Genomic DNA, 26,730 nt, shown 5'->3' on the forward strand with positions numbered 1-26,730 from the left:
AATTTAGTAACATTACCTGTTTATGGTAGGCTGACAATACACTACAAATTAAAAACTTAGCTAGAATGCTCAGATGGAGGAAATTAACCCTGGCCTATTTAAGGTGCTCAATGTAAAAGTTTTTAAACAGGTCTCGTAACTGCCTTAGTGTGACACCGAGACCTGGTCTACTGCTTGACAATACACTACAAAATAAACCGTAGCTAGAGTTCTCAGTAGGAGGAAATGCACCATGGCCTATTTAAGGTGTTCAGTGTAAACATTCCCTGTGGATTAATGTATCAGTGGCAATGGTGTCGTTTCATTCTATGTATTTTTCCCTTCATATGGATAAAAAGTAAAGTAATTTTGACAGTGTAAATGATGTACATAATGGAAATTCAAACTGCTTACCTCTAATAAATTTATCAATATTAACATATGTCTGTGAATATTACATCCATAATGTTGGGTGTGGAAATAAAGTCTTGATTTTGAATAAAAGTACTTTGTAGTTATTTATTAGTTGTTTAGCTTTCTGTAAAGCATGCAAATTACTTCATTAAAAAGATGAGTGGTTGATGGGAGAGTTTTCCATATTATTACAAGAAGAGACTGGAATGTAATGCACTTTCAGAAAGGACAAAAGAATGACGGTAATGCGCAGTGCAAATGTATATTTCAATGTTAATCATGGGCAACAATGTGATAATGTGATAGGGTTAGTCTTGATAATGTGACACATTGAAGGGTTAGTCCTGATAAAACTGAATGCAATAAAACTGAATGTGATACCGTTATAAAGAAATGACTTGTCCAAACCTCTTGCATTAATATAATAATAATAATAATAATAATAATAATAATAATAATAGGGAATAAATCTACATTAATAAAGTGATTGGTCATCCCACCTTCAGAATCTTAAGGTTCAGAAGTTAGTAGAGAGCCTGTCACAACTTATGTGTGCACTCTTTAGGCCTATTGTTGTTACATGATGTCTAGCGTTTAACAGAGTACCTAGTATCTATCTGTCTGCTTGTCTGTCTGTCTGTCTGTAAAAGATTCCAGGTAGGTAACTCAACTGGAATGTGTCACTGATAGGAGCTGGTATTACATTCTTATAGGAAATCTAGGGCTTGTAGGTTAATATTGTCCAAATGCTTCCCTACACTTCCTTCCCTGCACTTCTTGCATTCAATGCCTATACATGTGGGAGTATTAAAGGGTGATAGTGATAACAGTGTAACCTGGAAGATGTTAACCATATGAATGCAAGTAAATGCAATCTTGACATGGAACATATATTCAAAAAGGATCACAGTTTTGATTGTGTCTGCTGGTTATATCTACAGTATTAGTGGCTGAATTTAATAGGTTTGCAACTATTAGAAACTACAATAAATAAATTAGGACAGCATTCACCAAACAGAACTCAAGATATGGCTGCTTTCTCTTAAAGACCTTAAGTGCATCCTTCTTAGTTCAAGCTTCAGAGTGTTTAGGTACTTAGCCTTTTGAAACAGGGTCAAACTGGCTAAATTCAGTCTATTAACATGAAAGCATCCACATTGTGAAGACATCACATGAAGGCCATGGAAAATGCAATGCAGTTGATGTAAATTGGCCTGTTCGCACTGCTTTGGCAGTAAAATACCTTGCACACAAATGCCGATTCTGACAGAGGAAACGTGGAAATCACTGTCACCTCCACAAGGAAGTTTGCAAGAAAGTATAGGCACACACTCCTCTGAAGACTGGTATGTACTTGCTTAACTTGTTTCAGGGAGATTTCGCTCAAGCCTTGCTTACAAATGAGAAGTTTACTTTTAATTTGCTTGTCCTCTGCATCTGCTCTGGGAGACTGGGTCTTGACTGAGGTGTTGTGTGCATTGTGTTCCTGGACTGCAGATCAGCAGAAAGAGTTTTTACTGACTTTTTGGACATATTCCCTTCCATGCATGCTGATGTTAAAGAACAGACCATGATGCTCATAAAGATGGCCATTCACCTGTCATGGCTTTTGATTTTAGTGCTGCAGTTACCCTGGCCTTCAATCGGTATGTGTGCATTTTGCCTCAGTATTTGGACGGATTTTTAGAATATAGAGCATTTGACGAACCTACTGTTTAAAATGTCAGTATTTGGCAGATGTTTTTTATATTTTTATTATTACATATATTTATCACAGTGTGTGTGCTTCCTGGAAATCAAACATTGGTGTTTCTAGAATCTTCATCTCCCTGCTTTATCAGCTACTGTTGAATATGGGCTATGTTAGGCACACATACTCTGTAGCTATACAGAGAAATAATGACCATTTGGGGTAGAATGTTTTGAACCAATCATTTGTCACTCTCAGTCGTCAAGTTGACGTCTCAGACTTCAGTATTTTGTAATATGACATTGGTTATTGGTCAAATGTGCTACAGCAGGAAGCTTGGGACATCTGTGGAGTTTTTGAAGAATTTATTAAATGTAGTAAAACATTTTCACAGCTTGATCTCTTCTTCCAGAATGCTATGAAGTTTGAAGAAACAATATAGAGAAAATATGTAATATAAAGTAATATAAAGAATTTGGGATGCTTTAGAATGAGGTGTGCCTAATTTAGTGGTGGTTCAAGTCACTAAAGATACTTCCCCCTAAAAATCACAGATCTGATGATAAAATGGGTGTGTACTGACTGAAACAACAAAGAAAAGGTTAGGCGAGTGACTAATAGACTAGTCAATGACCTTGCCATTTCTTAGTCAAATAAGAGAAGAGAATGAATCTTCTGCTCTTTTCTATGTTCCTCCTCGATGGCATGAAGAGGTGAACTACACTGTTGTCCCTCAGAATGTTACTGTAGCCATGGGCAAATCAGCCACTTTTCGCTGTGGCATTTCAAGACCCAATCAGTCAGAGAGCCTAAAATTCACTGTCTGCCGACCCGAAGCTAACTACACTCTGACCTGTCCTGGACCAGCAACCAATTTTCAAACTATTGTAAGTAATTACATATCACTCAGTCTTTCTTCCTGGGCCCCTACAGATAACATGAGAAATATAGAGTATATACTATAGTCTCAGTCAGTGAAAAATGCAGAAGGTTTTATAAATGCATATGATTTAGGAAGGCAAATCAAAGAGGCTGTACAGTAATTTATGTTTTGTTTTGTTTTGTTTTTTTTGTATTTTTGTGTTTGTTTGTTTTTCTCTAGTCGTTGAGTGGATATTGTGAAGTCACTAATCTTGAAGCTATTGCTATATGGGAGCTTTCTAATGTGGGATCTGACTCTAATGACATTCCTTTGGTATGCCACACCAGTGGTCTTACTGACAAATATGGATACCTTTTTGTCAATGGTATGTGTGATGCTGAACAAATTACTCCAAAACAACAATAACAAACAAATACATTCCCTTTTACTTCGCCCCAAGGTGAAGGATGCTATGACAACCTTCTATAGATAGTTATGCTATGACAACCTGTCATAAACAGTTATGCTATGCCAACCTGTCACAGGCAGTTATGCTATGTTTTTTTTTGTTTGTTTGTTTGTTTTTCACTCAAACACATTTTCAAAAATAGCAGACAATTTCAAGTTGCTTTCCGAGAAACATCAATTATCAAGCAACATCTAGCTGGATAGTAATAACAGCAGCCAATTACAGGTTATCCTCTTTTAGAACATATTTAAAGGGTTCTTTAAAGGGTTCCCTATAAACATGATCTCTAAGAAGAGAACTCTCTCTCTCTCTCTCTCTCTCTCTCTCTCTCTCTCTCTCAGGAAACAGTAAATACTATGCCATGCTCTTTGGCTGTGTGATGGGTGGCTTTTTTGGTATCCTAATTGTCTTCGGTGTGACATACATCACCCTGAAGAGATCAGAGAGATTTCAGAATTGTTTCAGTAAGTGCTGTCTTTCTCACATGACTTGTCCAGCATCTGCTTGTCCAGCAGATGAAACCCTATGATCCTCTATGCAGTCAGTTGTTTAAAGATGGAAAATGCTTTTAATGGTGTGTTTTATGGTTTCTCCCAGTCAAAGAATCAATTCTTTGATTCTGTTTTAACCCTTTTAAGTAGACATCTGTGGCCTAGTAAAGGCAAAAAGTACATTGTATTTTGTACAATGGAACAATAACTCTGTAATTATGTAATAACTTTTTTCCTTTTTTTCCCCAGAGGGCCGAGAAGAAGATGATATGCCAACAGCAGTAGAGAATGCAAAACAATACTAATTTGGAAACCCCCTTTCTGCACACATTTTTTTTTTCTTTTTTTATTCTAGCTGACTGAAGCTTATGTGTGCAAAACAAGAGGTTTTGCACTAGAATAAGAATGCCTTTTGTTTAGGGATCTTTAGGGCACATACAGTACAACCACAATGCAATTCCTTGCTTGTCCAGCAGATGAAACCCTATGATCCTCTATGCAGTCAGTATATGCTGGGTGGTGTGGTTTTTATCATACCAGCTAGTAACACTTGCCCTTTCTTAATAACTACTTTATCTACAGATATGACAGTTCTGTAATAATCTTTGACCTGTAAATATTTATTAACTGCACTTTCTGTGGAATGCTATTCATTCAGTGCACACAATGTTTCTTTTTAACACACAGTCACACTCCTGGGCAATTAAACTGAACATATTTTATATACATACTCTGAGGCACCTGAAGATCTGGAATAACTGGGTCAGGTGTATATTAGTTTTGCTGAGCTATCTTTGGGTGTGTCAAATTGAACATGTATGGTGTATTCATTTATGGTGTTACATTTCTGATTATAATGCAGTTGGATTAGCAAAACATCATCAACATAAGTAATTTAATTAATCCTTTATATTAATGAACTGATTCATATTTTGCTTTAAATACCACTGCATAATATTCAACCTCATTCAAATTTCAAGCGAATATCTATGCTCAAATGAGCCTGACTGCCCGACAAGTGAGTATTGTCATCCATTCAAGAGAGTCCTTTCAATTTCACTGTTCCTTTTCTAAACTCTTCAAACTTTAAGATTTTAATGATAACTGTTGAACACAAATGAATGTCTATGTGCTGTAACCAGTTGATAAATGGTGGACATATCAATATTCAACTGGACAGCAGTATGCAGTATGAAAATTTGTCATAATGTAATTCAGATCTAGTTGTAAATCCCTGTGAAATGCCATTTTAAATATGTTGCCATGAAATTACATCATAAGCCCTTATCATCCCCTTCAGCTAAAGTGACCTGTACATTAACTAAAGCCATTTGTGCTAACTACTACTATTTGTACATGTGATATTAAAATGAATTGTGATACATTTTGTGAAAAGAAATCTGGTACAATGAAGCATTTTAACATTTATTTCTGAACATATGTCAATCCCTTCCTTAAAAATCCAATAAATGTCTACAAACATTTTCTAATGGGGTATAGCCCACATCTCTTTATGACTGTAGATGTCAGTGGTAATTATCCTGAACAATGCAGAACGTTAGAATGCTTCTACTTTGTGCATTCCTTTGTGTTGCCATAGTATCTCACTGCTGACAGAGAAGAGATACACGTGTAGAAATTGTGGTGATTAACATTTTTTTCCTCTTTTTCAATCCAATATTGGCTGTTTCCTGACTTAAGTGACACGAGCCAATTTTGAGATAGATAGATAGATAGATAGATAGATAGATAGATAGATAGATAGATAGATAGATAGATAGATAGATAGATAGATAGATAGATAGATAGATAGATAGATAGATAAGGACAATAAAAAACATTTTGCACATTATTTATTTTTTCTTCAGTTTATTCTTGGTGCTTTCAATAGATTTCATAATCCACTACTGGATTAGAAAACTCCTTTTTATCATCACTTTCCCCATCCATGACAGTCTGGGCTCTCCAATGACAGGAGGCCTCTGTAAATCTACAAATTTGCATCTAATATTTTTATAAAGCTGAGGCTTGGTAGGATGGATTTTTATTATACTATTATCTATTCTAAAGCTTTTTATATTGTTTTATTCTTGCATATTTAAAAAGTTATATTAATAATATTGTGTCGTCAGCCTCATAATGTTTCATATTTTGCTGACACTCGACAATTCCTTTAATAAAAGATGTGTGCAAAATACCCACTGTCCTCAAAGGCTCACAAAAGTGATAAGTAGACGATAGTGATAAGTGACTAAGTAGTAGAATGCGAAAGTTGGTGTCTTCTCTGGCCAATATCGGAGGTCTTCACATGGACAGTAAAGTAAGTTAGGGGTTATATCACCAAGAGGAGCTTTCACTTGTTTTGTTTTTTTTGCTTTCTCACTTTGCAAGTGCCTGCCAATAGCAGCACCATCCTGCTCCGTGCTCAGGAGAGAGCTGCTCACACCTCAGAGGAGTAGGCCAATGTAAAATCAGCGTCACCTCACCAATCTCCTCTTGATTTAATCCCCAAAGCACTGATTTTGATTTATAAACCAAGCCACAGGGCAGCCTTGATGTTACAGATTGACCATAATCTGTTTGCAGTCTTTAGGCTTGCCAGTATCATCAGTTGAGTCAATACAAGTGAATACCACGTTTCCTGTTCAGATCTTTAACTCCGCCCCTGTGTTGAGCCCTGAAGGTTTACGGTTAAATTCAGAGTGAAGTCAAACAGCAGCCATAGAGCTGCTGCAGATCACTATTAGGGGTACCAGTGTCACCTAGCATGTGTTACACAAGTGTTTAAGAACTGAGATACAGGACAGAAATGAATTAGCTACAGGGATGAGATACAGAAGCACACAAGATGCTTGTGACCACACTGCAAAAACTATGTCCAAGGGAAGTCCTTGAGACTGAATATTGTGTTCCAATGGTACTAACAGCAATAAGGTCAAGGGTTTGATTCCCAGGGAGCACACACACACCATCATGTTGATAAATCGCTCTGGATTAAAGCATCTGCCAAATAATGTAAATAAACCAAACAGAACACCAAAATATATCTTTGTGTGGTTTTGTGTCCCGGTAGGTGGGGTGGGAGGGGGTTGGCAGGAAGGGGTTTTGTATCTAACATTCATTTTTTACTTTTTTATGCATGACTACTGAAAAAACTTTAGCATGTACAGTGGTCTTTGATTACAAAAATAATATTGTGCAGTTAAAATTTTTTTTTTCATGCAAAAGTTTAAGTTTCAGAAATTGCACCTCATAAATACAGTTTTGTTTCATCACACTAATGTTTACCTCTTTTACGTGCCTTTTTGAGCTTTCAGGTCATAAACACACAAACTGTGTTTGGGGAATAACATGATGATGCAAATAGGCACACGACATTAAAAAATCTGATGCCTTGTGTTGTGTATGTACACAATAAGGAGGAGTTACCTTTGAAGATAAAAACAAAGACAAAGACGTTTGCATGTAGTCTTCATGTGTGTTCCATCTATCACACACCTACATCCATAACCCACTTGCTCACTACCTGAAAGATTATCTATTCGAAAGGTAAGATACTTCTTCTTATTATTTTTATTATTATTATTAGCAGTAGTAGTAGTAGTATAATGCATTGTAATTATTATAATAATTATTGTTATTATTTATAATGGCATATTTAGAGCAAGATAGTCCCCACAAGATAGTCCCCATATCTTAGCTATACTATCTAAAGTACACCAAATCTAAAGTACAACTCTACATGAAATGGTCCCTTAATGTTTACATTTAAAATGTCATGTCATTATTAACTGAAAAAACTAGATAACATTTGCAATTGTTTTGACCTGTAAACCAGCCGTACAGTCAATGTAGCTGTCAACTGATTTCTTACAGGTATAACTTTGTATATTGGTATATGCAATATATACATGCAAATACATGGGAGAAATGCCTACTATTAGGTATCATAAACTTAACTGTGGTAACGTGCAAGTTTCTCAGACAGGTTTGCACTACTTCAACACTCTCCTCCTCCAAGATACACATACAATTGATAGCAATAGAAGCCAGAGGTGACTGCCCCTCAGTTCAAAAGCACACTAAGTTAATATGCTGTCTAGGGAAGGGGGCCTGAAATTTCCAAAACAGCCCTGACACTCTCGTACGTGATTGCAAGGGCAAACCAAGGGTATCCTGGAGCTTACTGCGTCCAAGCTGCTTTGACCCAGGGTTCTAATGTTTACTGTCAAAACACCAGCCCTGCTCCATCTCAGCTGTTTCTACAGCTGTATCTACTCAGCAAACATTCCTGGCTCCTCAATTCCTCATCTTGCCAAGCACTGGCACTCATAGTTAAAAAGAGTTATGGAGAAACGCTACAAGCAACCTGCATTTGGGTGCATTCATCTCAAAACACACACTATCTCCAGTGGATGGAGCTTGCATGGGTTCAAAGGCAATTAATGATGGCTTTTTCTTGATTTTAAATGCATAACTGAAATGTTTAGGTCTTTTGATCTGTTTTCTGTCTGTGTTAGGAGGCAGGACCTGGAAAAGATGAGCCACTTCACTGCATTCATTCTATTGACAGGTAAGTTTAGATTTACCTGATGCTTTTATCCAAAACAAACTTACCATTTTGAATGAGTACAACTTGAGTAATGAAGGGTTAATGACCTTGCTCAGGGGCCCAATGGAGGCAACTTGGCAGTAGTGAGGCTTGAACCAGCCACCTTCCAGTTACAAGTCAAAGACCGTAGCCACTGCCATTTTAAACCATGCCCCCATGCCCATGTGTGACGCTAAAATTCCCTCAGGAGAAAGTGCAACTGGAGGGCACCACCCGCAGGCCTGAAGGGCATCTGATGCAAGTCCAAAATAAACACCAATAATAGAATCTGAAAGGTCCTTCCTTCTATGGATCATACAGTATGACTCAAAATGTGAGCGATAAACACCAGAAGCAAGGGCATCCTCAAATTCCACTCCTCTAGGTTCCAATGTGAATTAGCATCAAAACAAAGGGCAGTTAGGTCCACAATGATGGATATATTGAGTTTCTATATATGTCATATTAGATTATATAACAATTACATAAAAATGTGATTTTATGGCTGTTGCTACAAAATATTCCAAGGATGTTCAGAAGTGAATTGACAAGTATGACGGTTTGCACCCTAATTCAGTCATCTTTTGTTTCCACAGTTTTATGTGCATTTCTTGGTGAAGCTGAAGCAAGTAAGCAAATATGTTTTGGTATTTTCTGCTGCCAAACTTGTTCAACCTGCCATTTTTCCATACATGACACTGGAAACTACGGCTTTCAGCACTTTCCACTAAATTTCCACTCTCCAGTAAGTGCCTAATGCTAAGTTCTCTATTTCCCTCCTTTCTTCTTTGTCCACAGACCCATTTGTTTACAGTAAGTACTTCAGGCCCTTTATGTCTCAGGTGTATTTACATAACCTTTGTGTGAGGTCATATGGATGACAAGAAAATGACTTTGGAGACTCACACAGTTAATCTGAGGCCCCGCTTGCGCATATGCTGCAATTTATGATTCATCTCCTAGACTATGAGAGACTGCGGATTGGAGGGATTATCTTCACCATCCTGCTTGTAATAGGGGCCCTTGTAGTTCTTTTCCGTAAGTCTTAACCCCCTATTCATTTAACTCTCTCAAATATCCCCTCCTGTTCCCTCAGGGAACCAAGTAAACCGGTTTGTTTCTCTCCCACAGATGACAAGTGCGGGAAAAAGAACAAGTGAGTCCCTTCCCATCAGATTTCCTGTTTGCGGGCAATGCCATACAGAACTGTAGTTATGAAAGATGGTCCTGATTTATGCACTTCCAGGGTATACAGCTCGAAACACTAAATGCGGCATCAAGATACTAGTAATGCCATAGTGTGGACAGAACAATGATCTCTGGATGACAGCGCATCTTCATTTGCCAAAACATTTCTCTATGAGGAAATAGTTCAGTTTGTGTTTCCTTTAAACCTTATAAATCTTATCAAATAAGACATTAGCTATTTAAGAATCTTCTGCTACAGTCACATTTTGGTATAAAAATGTAATTACAATAATGATACAGGTCAACTTTGATCACAGCATGGATTCCAACATCGCAGTAATTTCTTGGACTGCTGATGTTCTGATATCCCTGTTTATAAAATGTCTGTCTCTCCCTTTGCTCTCTCTCACAGGAAAAGTGAAGAGGATAGTCAGATCTGAAAATTTCATGGGGATTTAACTAATGTCTGTCTTCTGTTCCCAAGTCATGGAAATGTTGCCCTGCGTGGCTAAATGAGATGCTTGATCTGTCTGACTGCTCAAAATATGGCTGTTTTTTTCTCGCCTCCCAAAAAGAAGTTGGTAAAATAGGACTATTTTTGATGCAGTCTGATTCTCTTGGGTAACCAGGGACAAGAACACCTCTTCCATACTTCCCCTCTAATGTTATTTAACTTTATTTAAACTCTTATCATCTCTTCAAATGCTTTTTATGTACAATACATAGACAGGATTAATGGTAGTTATGCAGAAAATCAACTGAAAATAAAATCAATTTTAGTCTTTACGCCTTTTTCATTTTCATTATTTTTAGGTCTGGTTTAGTTCAGGACTAATTACATGCAACATGTTTTAATGAGTATTTATTAAATGCTAGAATATTTTTAAATGCATTTGATTTTTTTACATTTATTTTTGTTTAGAAATGCATTTGGGCTCCTTGGTATACAGGTGGTTACATGTCCATGTAACATACTAGTATTTGCAGTAACAATAGGGGAGGTATTCAGATTTCCTAACTATGTGCCTGAAGACATAGACCAAATGACAACTGTTCATAGTGTTGCAGCTTCATTCACTGTGTCGAATACTCATATAAATACCCTGCTGTGCAGTTGCTTGCTTGCAAGATTTCTTGAAACTGGTTCAGCAGAGTATTAAATTATGGAATAGTTGTTTCCTTGGTAGTTAAAAAGAAAAATATTCTGTTTAACAAACCAGATTTTTGTTTTATTTTGACAACCTTTATGAAATGTCAATATCAAAAATGAATTAAATATAGGCATTCTACCTAATATGATGTTTAAATGTAGATAAATTATATTTTAATAACAAAACCGTTTTCAAAACACATTTTATGCCTATTCCTTTGCCTATGCCTAACAAAACGATTTTTTATGTATTACTGCGCAGAGAATTCACATTTCAAAACGAATCAAAATGAATTAAACTATCATCAGTTCATCTAAGAATAATCCCAGTTGTTTTCGAGCTACAGTGATAAACTGGGAATATCTCAGTATTAGGCCTACGACAGTTAAACTGGCTGTAGAGATACTTCCGCGTTGAGATACCTCCCTTCATGGGACCAGAGATCTGACAAATTCCTGCTTTAGCGTGCGCGATAAACCAAACATTAAGGCCATCACCCAGGCATACTAGCCTGTTTCGTTCAATACTCAGCCAAGCGAGCAACCTGTTGAGGTGTCACTGGAGAAAGGGTGTAGGTCTAATTAAATTGTTTCAACTTGTCCAACGTGTTACGGCGCGGCTGGGAAACCATACACTTTTGTCCATACACTGAGGTCGAGGTAAGTACCTGAAATAATTTCCTATTACTTTATGTTCCACTTTTCTAATATAGTCTTTTTCTTCACATACTTATGTACCCAAATAGTACTAGTAAACCAACCGCCAGCACTCGAAATTATCATATATTGCTTTCTAGGTATCTTAAATTGTCTAAAGTAAAAAAAAAAGACAACAGCGTTTGAAATTCGTTTCCGTTTCCCTATTCTCTTCCCCTACATTCTTTTCAGCTGTTGTGCTGTGACACGTCTCGCTAGATCTCTCGTCTTTGTAACATTTACCGTCATTTTTATTTTCGTGTTTTTTGATGACTGTAAACGAATGAAAAATATGACTGGTTCTTTTTTACATATTTGACGACTACCCAAATGAACCAACTAGTCTTCATGGTATAGTTTTGACGCTAGGATTTACAGTATTACAGTACCATTTTATTTCTTGACAATCCTGGAAACCAAAATATTTGCTTGTGTAACACTGCGTTGTGTAACAACGCTTGAAGGCTGCGGATCTGCTTCTCGTCAAGACCATCTCTTTTGTGCAACTTTTTACATAGAAGTATTATATATATATATATATATATATATATATATATATATATATATATATATATATATATATATATATATATATATATATGTATATGTATATGTATATACATGTATATATATATATGTATATATATGTGTGTGTGTGTGTGTGTGTGTGTGTGTGTGTGTGTGTGTGTTATAATAATATTGGTGTTCGGTAGACTTCAAGCTAAACAAGCTTTTCATTATTTCATTTTAGGACCAAACCACAGAGACTTAGGACACCCATTTTGTGCTCTCCAGACATGAACAAAGTCCAATGAATTTGTTTAATATGGTTAATACTGTCCTGCCAAGATCTTGTAATATTTGCAAAGGCAGTGAAGTCCAACTGTTCCTGTTTTGCCTTCAATCTGTCAGTAGACCTCTTCCTCAGTAGTGCTAATGTAAACATTGCTTAATGTGCCATTTCCAAACCAGCTAGCTGGAGCTCAGCATTCATCTGAGGTCACATGTGCAGTTATTTTGCTGTAATTTTAGGTAATATTACTTTTCCTTTACTCATGCACTGCCCCTAAAAGTTATGACTATCATATACAAAAACCGCACATAGAAAAAAAAAACCTCTCGAATTACTGTACAAGCCTTACATCTTCATTGGTCTGCCCCGTTCAGATATCTACAGATTACCCTGCTTTTATTGCCGTATACAAAAGGCAGTATATACAAGTATATACACCATATACAAAAAGCAGTGGAGGGAAGCTATTAAAGTTCTGTGCAGCAGCTCGTATGGGTGTTCTGTGTGCTTCTGCTTTTCGGTAGCAGTGGAGAGGGAAGCGATTGTGGGGGAAGAAGCATGACTCATACCACTAGAATGCTGCCTTCCTTGTCCCACCCATCGTCTGTGCACATGGCAGACACCAGCTACGCCATTTACCATAACGGCAACACGGCACTCAGGAGCTCTGCTTGAGAACGTCCTTTTAGATACTACATCCATGATGAGCTACATGAGACTTAACATTTACTGCCCTGGAAAGAATGTCTAGCTGTAGGAAAGTGTGTGTGTGTGTGGGGGGGGGGGGGGGTGGGGGGTGGGGGGGGGGCTAGAAGGAGAAGGAAGTGAGTGCAGTAAGCTGCATGCCTATAATTGTGGCATATGGTGATGTCACTGTATTTTACCCCAGTACACTACTCATGTTGATGTGTCTAGGCGGCTGAACTGTCTTTGTGTAAGGGTGTGTGACTTTCTGCTGTTTTATACTTCAAAGTGTGCAAAAAGCTATTCTTGGTGGCAGACCTTAGTTCCTAATTTTAGCCTCATTCTGAATTCCACCATCTATGCGCCTTATCCTTTCTGTGTGTGTTTGAGTGTGTGTCTGTGAGAGTATGTGTGAGTATGTGTTTGGCCTGGAAGGGTATCTGACATGCTCTCAAGGTCACAGATGTCCTCGCTCACAATTGTTTCCCCACATTTTTCATACACACCACACACTCACACAGGAACACAGTTGTCCTAATGCTATTAAAGCTTTGCCACACTCATCTCTCTTTGGATATTAAGCATTCTATCCTGAGATATGAGTGTGCCTAAGGCTCTGTTATTAATGTCCACACACCCATGGCTATGTTGTTCTCCCAGCCTAGAGCCAAGTTTCCATGTGGAATCATCTCAGGCTCCTTTGGCCTCTCTCTGCAGGCAGAATCTGTGAAGATTTTACAGGGCATAGAACGGCAAGGCAAGGAAAAAAAAAACAGTCCCCAAATGGAAAGTAATGTCACATCTTCATCTTACTGTACGAATTATGAATGAGTGCTTTAATGTATTCACTGATTTATCTTCATAGGTAATTTGGTGACTCATTTTTAATTTTAGTTACTTGTGTTCCTGTGAGAGAGAACAGGCAAGATTTAGGGAAGATGAAAACTGAAATTCACACTGGATATATCCAGCAAGCCTCAAATTACATGAGATACATATTAAATGCAATGCAATGCATTTCTAGGAGATATTACAAATGAGCAGTAAAATTTAGAAGTACAAGAAATTGAAATTGTTTCATTGTACACATTACAGTTATGTCTTTTTCATGATGTGGACACCTTAGCACGACCATACTACAAAACATATAACCATATGAAAGGCATAAGTTGCCCTTGAGTTAGCTTCCTGGTTGCACTTGGATTCAAACTCATGGTATGAGGAAGGATAGTCCTGCTTTTCTGGTGTTCTACAGGAAGCTGTTTTTGGTTGCAGCCACCCTGTTGTTTTTGATCATAGTAACAGAATCTGTGATGCCAGCAAGCTTCCCTTTAACATGTCAATGGGTTTGAGAACTTCTGTGGATCCGGATATAGCAAAGAATTGTGGAGTTTGTGGTTTTCTGGTCTTCTAAGAATTTCATGTTTTCATTCTCACAGATGTTTCATGAAATCCTACTGATCACTAAATGAAGAGCTCCTGTAATTGCATTTGAAAAGGTCAGAGATACTAGAACCTGCAGTTTTCTGATATTTCATTTTATTCTTTGTTGCATCCTGCAGGGAATTTCAGTGTACTTGTAACTTGCATTGCAGGTAAGAGCAATATGTTTTTATTCCAACATTTTAATTCTATATTACTGTCGTCAATATAATTATTAAGATAGGAAGATACTTTGGTTGAATCCCAAGGAACCATTCATCTTGAAAAGCAACTGCATTTGGAGTATCACAACCCCAGAAGAATCAGTTTAAAGGGTAATTTTGCCTCATAACTTGTAAAGGCATCGGTTGTACTGTTAAAAACTAAAACTAACTATGCTGAGTTTGTAACTAGGTTTAGGCCAAGTTTAAATTCATGGATCTTCAATGCCTTTAATTTACTAAGCCAGTGAACAAATCATGCACGTGAACACATACACAAACTTACAAGGATATTCATAATATAGGGCATGGCAGGCTGTTTGCTCTGCATTTAAAAGGTTTTTTAAATCAATGGGATTAATAGTGTCTTCTGAGTTAATGGGATTATTGTGAACTACCAAGTGCCTTTTTATTTTTTAGTTGTTAGAGTGTTCTGAGAACACAGTGCCATTCAACTCCTGAACCAGAACCTGTAGCCTCCCACACTGCATGCCACTGTTCCCTCTGCGAGGGTGCATTCAAAAAGAATGAGCATGTGAAGCCCTTGAACTTTATCGTAGATAAAGCAGTAAACAGGGACCTCAAGGTCTTCAAAGATCAAGGAGAGATGAATGGGGAAAGGGAGTGTGTGTCCATAAATCATTTCAGTGAAGGATTACTGATCCAGGATCAGGATCTCTTGTTCCCTGCTCCTTTGTGTCACCTGCTCCTTTGTTGGTCTACTTCAGAGCAACTTTCTTTTGTATTTCATGAAAAAAGAAAGTGGCGATTACATGTAAGACATTTAATCTGTGATGGTGCTGTGTCTTTCCTGAAGGTCTTGGGCAAATGCTTGCTTATGCAGTTAATCTACAATCAGAGCAGATTTTGTTTTGAGAACTAGAGGACCATGCATGTGTAGTATCCAAAGCAACTTACAATTATGACTGAGTACAACTTGAGCAATTGAGGGCCCTGCTCAAGGCCCCAAAAGTGTCATCTTGGCAGTAGTGGGGCTTTAACCAGCAACCTTCCGATTACAAGTCAAGTACCTTAACTACTGAGCTACCACTGCCCTGCACAGTACTGCGCAGTATCAACCCAGGCAGTACCACCCCAGGCACGAAGAGCTCAAAAAAAGATAAGCAAAAAACACACATAGAAATAGACACAGAGACACCAGGCTGGGTGTGCACCATATAGGCTGGTCTGAAAAGATACTTCTTCACACATCTGATCCATATAAGGAAAAAAGATCACAAATTGCAGGAGAGGAAACACACGTCAAACAAGTCACATGCATATGGGCATCGGATACAAACCCTGCGATTCTTCCCTACGCAGGAAAACAACACACCCATTATTACTGCCCCACATCCTGGGTTACACTGCCTGGTAAGGACAACTAGCATGACATGCAGGGTTGGATACAATGTGGAGTCTCTGTCTCTTTCTGTCCTCGTTTCTCTCTCTTTTGTTTCTCTCTCTCTTTGTAACTACCTTGCTGAGCATTTAAACTGAAACATGACCCTTGCAGGTGTATCCTCTTCACAGTCTCTGACACTTTTCTTTTTAGTTTCACCCCAGACGCGTTCACTGCGTTGAAACATGGAGTATTTTTTGTACTTCTGCTTGTCTCTTGGCACTCTTCTAGCTTTTTCTCCAAGACTGGTGAGGAAAAATGCAGATTGTTTCCAAGACTGTGGGGGTCACTCCAGGATCCCTTCAAAGTTCATGCTGTCCTCATGACTCTTTGCATGTTTGTGAGATTTTTTACTTTCAGACGATAACATTTGTCACATCCAAATAATTCCATTAGAGAGTTTTAACCTATTGAAGAGAAAACTGACCAGAGAATGGAACTAAATATGAGAGAACTTTGAGACTGAATGAAATTCTCATCAAGGCAAGTGTGAAGAGGAAGGTCAAGATGACTGGTTTTAAAGCATTAACAAAAATAATGTTCATTTTTCTCTGGCAGAATTGCACTGTGAAATGCACAGAGCCAGGTCTTGGCACACTTCCCACATTCTCTTTGGCTTTCTCTTCCACCATGTTGTTGCCATGGTGAGAAGCAGGCCTGCTAGACAGTGTAATCATGACTTTGTTGGGAATTAAGAGGCCTTGAGTCATTCTGCACATTATTTGGAGGATTCATGTAGCTGTTCCATAGAACAAAGCTACAGACACAGGTGTCAGGTTTCCATTGTGAGTGGGCCACTCCTTAGCTCATCTGGCAGCTTGGAACACTAACCCTAATTTACCTTCATCTGCACTGAAAAAGCCAGCTGTAAGATATGCCTGATGCATTTGGCAGAAAAAAAACAAATGTGTCAGTCAAAACTGAAAAGGAAGCTCACCAGAAGATAGTATTGAGTGCAGAGTCAGATATGCTGAAATGATCTAAATCCCCTAATTTCTTACTATAGATAACCTAAATGATCTGATCGTCTGCCTTTCTCTCCAGGAAATGCTAGACTGACTTGCTTGATTCCAAGACCTCAAATATTGGACCTTGTTTCAGTTTAGTGTGTTCTTGAAGATTCCATCTTGTTCCCTCTGTGCGCACGTGGATGCAGACATCATTTGTGTGTGTTTGTGTGTGTGTGTGTGTGTGTGTGTGTGTGTGTGTTGTTGCTAATACAGTATTATATAGTTGTATGTCACTTCATGGTAGATTGGGCTGGCAGGTGGTGCTTCTTTTTGTCTTTAGATGCCATGGACTTTGGGTTTTGTTGCAACATGTTTTTCACAGTACCTTGTGTACATATCTCAAGTCTTTACCTGTGTCCATACTATAGACTTTCCATTAATATTACTGTTATAGCTAACTAATTCTTTATGCTCTCGTACTATGCATGGCCTAAGATATGAAAATATCATGAGTTCAGTTCAATTCACTGGCAATCATTTTGCTCCTTTCAAACAATTTCATATAAAACATCCTTTTTTTTGGTTTTGTTTCGTTTTTTAGTTTTCTTTCCCACCAAATGTTTCTGCTGTTACTCTTGCATTGTGTTACATAGGCTTATTGTTGTATCAAACCAAGTCACAAATAATGAAGACTCACTGATGTATTTTCTACATGACTGCATGCAGAGCAATGGTGCATTGTAAAGCTACATCTGAAACCTGCATTCTCGCTTGTCCCATTTCTTGACGTGTGATCCAGTGGATAAAGCCGAAACTTACAGCTGACATTTTTAATGGATTTCAGTTGGCTTTCTGATAGTTGCAGTTTGTTGCGCAGATTTGAAGCATGCTTAGATAAACTGTGGAACAAAGATAAATTAGTCTGAGGAGAGTTGGGGCCAATTGTTCACAACTTTCCAAGGGCAGTGTTATATATTTAGAGTACAAGTGGCTTTTGAGACATCCGTAATCAGCTTTCAGGCACACAAGAGTTATGAGATATGCTTCATGGCTGTAACAGAATTGCTGTGCCATATTTAAAAACCTGTTCATTTGAACGTCTGTTCAACTATGACTAGACCACTACGGTTGTCTACAGGAATTTTTTAATACTGTTTCATTCAGTGTTTAATTCCACATTCATCTTGTTTCTCAGGTGAAGTCACATAGCCATGGTGCAGATTTTGGCATTGGCCTTTATTACACGTGAGTAATTCCCTTAAATCTGTATTACCTATGTTATAACCTTAATAAGGTTGATGTGCCTTTCTGTGTCTGTGCGTTAGTAGGATGTAGTAATTGCTAAAAGTGAGGCAACACTCCATCTAGTGTGATCAGATGGAAAGTAACGCCAAAGGACACTTAAAGCTGCTCCCCGGACTGTACTGAATATTTATAGAGTATGAAAATTGTAGGGTTAAAAGTGATGTGTTTGCTGTGTGCTCCTTGTCTTTTAAAATTTGCTTATTTTTTCATTTTTTTAATTTATTTTTCTCTTTAAATTGTTATTATTGTGGTGACAATTGTTGGCCAGAGGAGGATGCCCCCCTCCTCCTTGAGTCTTGGTTCCTCTCAAGGTTTCTTCCTCATGTTCTAGGGAGTTTTTCCTTGCCACTGTTGCCCTTGGCTTGCTTACTGGGGGCTTGGACTCAAACATTTGTAAAGCCGCTTAGTGACAACATCTGTTGTAAAAATCGCTATATAAATAAACTTTTGATTTTTGATTTTATAATACTGCTTAAAAAGCTTGTATTGGAATATAAAGATTATAGTAGAACATACGGTGGAATTTTCAAAATGTGTGTGTGTGTGTGTGTGTGTGTGTGTGTGTGTGTGTGTGTGTGTGTGTGTGTGTGTGTGTGTGTGTGTGTGATGTAAGGCACATGCCTTAACTGATATTTTATCTTTCATTTATAGTCATGTCCATTGCTTTGGCAGAGGACACTCAAAATGGTAAGGTGTGAACTTGTCTGTTTATTTTTCTGGTGTAACTGTTCCTTCATTAATTTATTATCCCCTATTGCTGTCTGGACTCATGCTAAAATAAAGCTGTTCTTTGGTTCACATTTACAGCAGAGGAACAGCAATTTACATTTGGTGAGGGTTGTTATTATATTTCTTACCCTCACACAAATAGCAAAAGGATATGCAATGTCAGTATGTTTGTTCATGAACAAATCTCTTTCCCTTTCTCTCTATAGATTATCAACAACTTCGTGTGGGAGGGCTCATACTAGCAGCAGTCTTGTGTCTGATTGGTGTCACTATACTACTTAGTGAGTTTTTACTACACACACATACACACAATCACACTGCCCTCATTCTTTTATAAACAAATGCACCCAAGAAATTTAGATTTCCACTGACACACATACTGTACAACACATGCTGTACCAGTGCTACGGTCACTGTTCTTCATTTAAAGAACCAAATTGTTCTTGCACAGGTGGGCACTGCAGATGCAAAATCACCCGGAAATAGAGGTATGATACGAATCATTGAGTCTATTAAAACACTACATATTCTCATTAGCTGCCTTTCTCTGTCTGTGGTGTGTACCACTAACCTCTTTGTTTACTGATGTAGGAAAGGACAGGAAGTAATGCTGCTCAATGACCCAGGTATGAATGTTCTTTTTGGCCCATTAAAAACTGCCTCTGTATTTACTTATCTTCAGTATTTATAATTATTTTTAGTTCTACTAGTTTAAGGATTTACTGTCTTGATTTTAATTTTTTTTCTTTAAAAAAATGCTCTGCTTTTTATGTTTTCTATTGCCTTACATATGATACTGCAGTAATTTCTTTCTATAGGATAAATCAACCAGTTCTCCACAATTAAGCTCATTTAAAAATGCCACTTCACCCCTTATATGCTGAGCTGCCATTATAGTATATGAAGCACCTACAGAAAACTGATTTAGACTTGACTTGCCTTAAGGTGGTCAGTTCTGGCAGTTAGTAGGGTCTCCTGAGTATGGGGCCCATCTGCTGCCTGCTGTTTTTGCCAGTGATCTCATGATGCAGACGTAAACATGCACCAGGGCCGTATGGCTTGTCTCCATGGTGCCTGTTGCCTAGTTTCCAGAATGACTCAATCTCTCCCTGCTTTGTCCTATAATGATAGAACTGAATCAGATGTATACAGCAGAGATGTCTTGTGTATGCCACATAAGTCAGCAAAGGTTTTTATTTATAAAATATATATATTGAAAAAAAATGTATACATCCACGCTCTATTAGTCTAGCACCCCGGACTGACTCTGGTTGCAAGCTGTTGCCACTAGAAACCATGCACAAAAAGGCAGGGGTTTTGACACTGGAAACTCCTCCATGTCCCCCTGAGTGTGCATGTAAACAAGGCAACCTGAACCTCTGAGTTTGTCTAAATCCCCACCTCCCACAATGTGGTTCATCAAGATTCCATGTCTTTTAGCCACACCCCTACACTCTAGGTCAGGCTACTGAACAGAAATGTGTTTTTCAATTTGCCTGATATATCTTAATCTGGTTCTGCATGGAGCAGTTAAATGTAATTAAACAGATTAATTTTCAACTAAAATTATTTCATTTTGAAGCCTCTTCTGCATCTTACAATCTGTTGAATTAACAGGACTGTTTTCATTGTTGTTGTTTATGTTGTTATGAGACAACTAATTAATTATTATTGCTTGCTTGTTTTCCATCAACAGCAAGGGCCAATGAATGTTAAACCCTAATCTGTGGCAGAGCTACTCTGCGTCTACCTGACTGAAGGGGGAGAGAGAACGGTGGAGATACTGCAGTACCTTATTACACCCCAGAGGTTGTAGTGTTAGTGTCTTTAAAAGATACGAGTGTATTCCCTATCACCCATTTGCTACCTACATGGCTCCTCGTTTAGAAATAGGACATATCACGTAGTAAGATAACCTGCGTTTTTTGGGCTTTGCCCAAATATTTCTTTGAACCGACTTTTACCAATACCACCTTATGGCTATAGGTGCGTCTTGCTTACCTTGCTTAAAAGAGATTTGTCCCGATTATCAGTTTAAGCGATACAGCCAAACTATTAACCAGAAAGTAGAGCCGTTATGTCAGTAGTTTCCTTCCTGTCATGTTTAAATTTAACATTAATGTAGACTACAGTGCTATGTTACGCGTCTTAGAGGAATCTATGACAAATACTATATACACCTAATTGTATTCACTCTAAAAAGCATCTGTTTTAGCTTGTCTGTTAATATGGGTTCGTGCACTATTTTCACGTTATTTTCTATTATATAATAAATTGTCAGAGACTAAAAGTCAAAACGGTGTATTTTCTGTTTCCAAATTTTATTCTCAGCTTCCATTTCTGTAGTAGTTTCTATGTGTAAAATTGTATTTAACTTTAACCCAGTTGTAAGAAGAAAAAAAAAGCTCGACCATACGATATGATACTCGACAACCAAATACGGTTTCATATTTGGTATATTATTCAATCCACTCCCCCGTTTCCTGTAGGCAATTGATGTATTTAGCTATTTAATAAGATACAATAACTTGAACTATTTTTTGGCCTCTCTCCTAATATGTGAACGTATATGGCTCAACTTTGGCAGACTTGGCTCCACTGTCGGTCGCGGCACCACCCAGTAACGTGCCTGGCAAAATCTCGTGTGTGGTTTCGTCAGTGAAATTACACACAAATGTAGTTGGCTCACTACGAGTCCAAACAACAATGGTAAGTTAACTAACTCTAGTGCAGGGATATTAGTGACTTCACCAATAACGCCATTTGATCTCACACAACTCGTATTACCTTGTGTAGAATCATATTAAAAATCTATGATTATCAAGCACTCGTTTAGCCATGTTTTCCTGTTGAACCACTGTGCCTTGAAAGAACGGTTTTTGTCCAGCCTGACCGATGTTAAAATCCACTGATTAAACAAATATTTAATCTCCAATGGTACCAAATAACTTAAAACTTTCGACTTGACAACGATATTGCCTTACTATATAGCTAGCTAGTAGTGGCTAATATAATGGCTAACATTAACTGTGTAGCAAGGCGGATACAGTAAACATTTTTGACATATCGATGTGCTACTTTTTAATGGTAAGTCTCAGCATGGAGTTTATTTAAAGTACGTGCGCATGTGTATTCAACCGTTCCATTCACCAAATGAAGACTGCCAGGAGAAGTATGCAACAGATACAGGAACATATTTAGAATTTATTGTACAGTGCTCCCGTAGGCACATGTAACAAAACGATCTAAACTATGGAAATAGTAAATTATGATGTTACTTTGAATCGATGCACTGCTATTCAGCGACATCTGGTGGGGCCAAGACACACTGACCCCTGATGTAGGGCGGTGTCTGTTACCCATTCGGGTACGATTGTCGTGACGATTATGCTGTCGCACACAAATAACATCAGATCTTAAAAACATTCTTTGGTCATGAGTTAAAATCGTTGGTCTTTGAATGTGTAATGTAATGCTTCACGGCAGCGATTTAAAATGCCCTTGCGACCAAAGGCAGCCTTATCTTCTGGCAGATTCAGATAGTTTTACTCCAAACCCTCAGAGTGACCAATGCTACAACTCCAATTGCAGAAACAGGCGTCGTGTAAATTAATCCTGGTAGCATCCTGAAATTACTCTTGGACGGCCAACTTCGATGGCAGTATCGAACGAAAACGATGAAGGACTCAAAAGATTGTGGCAGCATAGGAAAGACCTTTTTGATATCTCATTTTGTTAAGAATACGTTGCATATGGATGACAAAAGCAGAACATCGTAAATTTGTAGCATCGTGGATTTATCGCCAGAAAAACGTTATTTTATAATCTGAGCAAAAGTGAGGCCACTCAGTTTGTCATATTTGATCAACATTTCAGATGCGGCATCTTTTACGTTGTGACATACAACAAAACTATAAAATCACAGGACTCGCACAATGTAAAACTGCAGACCTGGAGTGCCATCTGCTGGACTAAACAACACATGCGTCCCCGTGCACTTGCCTGGCTACTACTGTATCTGCACGTTAAATAAGCTTTCCATTTAATGATCTAATTTAGAAAAGACTTCACCCTAATTTCTCTTTGTTTCTGTATCAGAGAAAGGTATTTAGAAAACGTAAATCACGGAATATAATGCAAAATCTGCATAAAAGCACTCTGAAGGACCTCTTTCCAAATTTTTTTTTTTTTTCAAAAAAGTTACGTAGGTAAATGTAACGGAGTAAATGTACATACATACACACGTACACAATCTCTCTCTCTCTCTCTCTCTCTCTCTCTCTCTCTCTCTCTCTCTCTCTCTCTCTCTCTCTATATATATATATATATATATATATATATATATATATATATATATATATATATATATATATATATTATTACGTATTATTATTACGTATTATTAATAACGTATTATTATTCATGATGTGACAATATTATCTGAAAATGAATTAAAACACAATGAGGGATCCTCAAAATAGTTTTATTGACTTAAAAAAAAAGTTATTTAATTGAGAAATATTCAAGTGATTAAAGTAAATAAAAGTTACAAGTCTTAAACGAATACGTACCACCCAGTCTTTATTGTCCGCTCTGCTCCGCTGCCGGTCATGTACTGATACTCAAACATGCGTATGGGTCTCGGTTGTGTGTCTCGCTCTCTCTCACTCACCCAATCACTCACCCATACCACTCCCCTCCCATTCGCTGATTCTCTAAGTCACACTTCCTCACAAGTCCTCCCCGCTACCATGCAGGAAAAACTTTCTGACCAAATTGATATATTGCCCCTCACCACTCCTCTCCCCTATCATGCAGGAAAAACTTTCTGCCAAAATTGATATATGGTGCCCCCCCCCCCCCAAAAAAAATCCTCCCAGGGTCAGAACTAGGCCAGAAAGATCAAATTTTGCCGCCTTTTTTCTCTCCCCAACCACCCGGTCAGGCCAATTCTGTGCAGCATGCAACTGCTCCCACAAACCAGACCTTCGTACCCGCTCATTGAAGTGTAGTTGTACCCCCGATGTTTGAGTAGGAATCATTGAAATACTGTGATTAAAAAAAATTAAAGTTTTTAGTCTCATACTACACCAGTTTTTCTCCACTTTCTCTGTTCAGTGTCCTCTCTGACACATACTCTGCAGTCAGAGGTCACTGACACACACACACTCTCTCTCTCTCTCTCTCTCTCTCTCTCTCTCTCTCTCTCTCTCTCATTCACACACACACACACACACACACACACACACACACACACACACACACACACACACACACACACACAGACAGACACCTCTTCCACGACACCTCTTCACATCTTATTTGCCAGATGTACTCAAACAGGGTAATAAGTAAACTTTTCAGAAAACATCACAAAGTTTTCATTTATTTTTTTTCCTCTGCTCTCTAATCAACGTGCTTACTCTATAAGTTTTATCACACAAGGTTTCTGTCCGTTATCACACGTTGTACTCTTACCACTTTCAGTGCACTCCACAACTGAGAGAGGTGTTTGGGCGAGGGAGGGACGTAATTTACAACTTTTATCCGAAAACCATCTCTTTCCCCACCGACTTTTTCTTAAAACCGTATTTTCAGTACTTCACTCCTTTAGTTCACAGCCGTAATTGTAAGCGATACATCTGAAAACTTTGCCAAGTCGTCCGAACGAACATAGACATGGATCAACCGTTATCCTTTTTTTATCAACAGGTAAGCAATTCAGTAATGCTTAACTAATTCATGCTATACCTTATAATAGTATAAGTTACTAGAAAGACTGACGTGTATTTATCTATTTATTTAGCTAATGGTTAATATACTTTATCGTGCGCTGTATGATTTAACTCGGTGGGGCTTAGCGTCGTAATTAATTTCAGGTCTAGATAAAACATACATTTTAACAAACAATCAATACGTATTATCTACAAGCTATCGTAACTATTCTTTTGCGAGCTATTTAGGAAAGGATATTGTCAATGTCTTTATTCTGTTGATTATTGGTCAATATGTAATATGACCGTTCTGCCATAGAGTACTTGAAACATTTTGATCGACTAAAACTCTTTTGATCGACGGCTATTCTTATTCTCATGGCTAGCTAAATAGAAAAACTTTAGCTTCGAAGTCGGTGAATCTATTTACTTAAATTAACCAATACATGACGTAACATCAATGCGGTTTTGGTATAAAGGATACCATCATGGTGATCTTTTCTACTCATGGTCTATAATTCTCTTATATGCATTACCATAGTTTCCGACGTTCACGAGTTCCTTGACTCTGTGGAGAGAATTGCCAACCAAGGTAATTTCTTATTTGTGAACGTTTATAATTTTAAATTTTATGTATTTGTTTTGTTTAATTTTTTGTTACTTTTTATTTGCAGATATAAAGACACAAGCTGATGAAACAGTTCATATACTAAATAAGTTGTTACAAGATAATCTTCTAGAGTGCGTCTACCATATGTTAAAAGTTATATATGTTAAAAATGTCTAAAGGTTTATGCAGTGCTTTAATCACACAGAGGCAAAGGGGGTGAATCTCGCTGCCGTCATCCACTATTCAGCGAGCCCTCCGGGGGAGCTCACAAAAATTTACCTCGTACAAACGGCAACGTCTATAGAAACGTATACAGAGGTCACTGTGGCTTATAACATACATCTAAATAATTCTAGGCATATTCACGCTGTTCAACCACACTAACATGTAGGCCACCATCTCCACGTATGTATATTTTTAAAAGCATGTTTATTAATCACATTTATACTGGAATAATTGGATCTTTTTTTTTTCTAAGTTGACTCGGACTACGGAGATCAGGAATTTAGTCTGTTCGACTGGGAGGCTGATTTAAGAGCGCCTTCCCAATCATGTGAGTGGTCGGATAAAGAATTCTAACTAATTACTGAAAATATTCCATAATTTTCCTGCTCAATTCCTAAAGCTTTTATCAAATGTGTTTAGTCAGCAGTGACACGTCGTATCAGGATCAGACACTACTGCATATGGCGTACACAAATGCAATGAGTAGATACTTGGGTTTAACCCTGACAACTTTCCAGTTTTCCCATGTCATTCATCCTGTAAACTATACATGATTGTAAAGTAATATTCCAATGGGTTCTGTCATCGTTAAAGAACTCATGATGCCAAGACAAGGTTAGTCAATCATCTAGTTTGGGTCAAAGCAAATATATGGTTTAGTACAGTTTGGTGCAGGTGCAAAACTGCTGTCCTGCTGTCTAAGTCATGCAATGTACTCTCGTATTTATGAGTCCTAATATATTACAGATTTAATTATTCAGAATTTAATTACAGATTGAATTATTCAGAAATAAAATTGAATCCTTTACTGGATAAAACATGAGGCAGGCTACAGAAGGATTTGTAGGGTTTAAATATTATTCATTTTTTAAATATTATGTAATATTCAGGACAATGGTGACAAATTTTGGACCAAGCTCTACACGTAAGGCATTTCCCAGCTTTGATAAGCAAAGCTCATATGCATATACAGTATGCACACTCTCCACTATACACATATACTCAATAATTTTATGCATATATTTCCATAATTATGATTTCAATGTTACAGAGTAAAGTGTTAGGTTGGTGTTACTGTGCACTGAAACAAAATATCTAACCACACAAGTAAGGTCTGAGAGAAGTTTTCGTTAAAAATAGAGGCT

General features: G+C 37.7%; 1 protein-coding gene and 2 long non-coding RNA genes across 3 annotated transcripts; all 3 read left to right on the forward strand.

Moving 5' to 3' along the window:
* The first annotated feature begins 1,909 nt into the window (after positions 1-1,909).
* Positions 1,910-5,302, forward strand: LOC145660390 (uncharacterized). Its single transcript, XM_081725271.1, has 5 exons — positions 1,910-2,039; positions 2,795-2,970; positions 3,186-3,330; positions 3,756-3,878; positions 4,155-5,302. Exons 1-5 carry the CDS (start codon positions 1,937-1,939, stop codon positions 4,208-4,210), a joined length of 603 nt encoding a protein of 200 aa, XP_081581397.1. The 5' UTR covers positions 1,910-1,936; the 3' UTR covers positions 4,211-5,302.
* A 2,055-nt stretch (positions 5,303-7,357) lies between these two features.
* LOC113571953 (uncharacterized) lies at positions 7,358-10,470 on the forward strand. Its single transcript, XR_003410044.3, has 7 exons — positions 7,358-7,454; positions 8,426-8,478; positions 9,093-9,125; positions 9,295-9,309; positions 9,460-9,534; positions 9,628-9,652; positions 10,097-10,470. It is a non-coding gene; the product is annotated as an uncharacterized LOC113571953 (long non-coding RNA).
* An 803-nt stretch (positions 10,471-11,273) lies between these two features.
* On the forward strand, positions 11,274-21,333 carry LOC113571954 (uncharacterized). Its single transcript, XR_003410045.3, has 8 exons — positions 11,274-11,494; positions 18,198-18,247; positions 18,959-18,994; positions 19,115-19,138; positions 19,243-19,317; positions 19,488-19,524; positions 19,628-19,662; positions 20,733-21,333. It is a non-coding gene; the product is annotated as an uncharacterized LOC113571954 (long non-coding RNA).
* Positions 21,334-26,730: the final 5,397 nt, after the last annotated feature.

Source organism: Electrophorus electricus, chromosome 1 (assembly GCF_041902795.1).
Source record: "Electrophorus electricus isolate QZ-2024a chromosome 1, ASM4190279v1, whole genome shotgun sequence".
NCBI lineage: Eukaryota > Metazoa > Chordata > Actinopteri > Gymnotiformes > Gymnotidae > Electrophorus > Electrophorus electricus.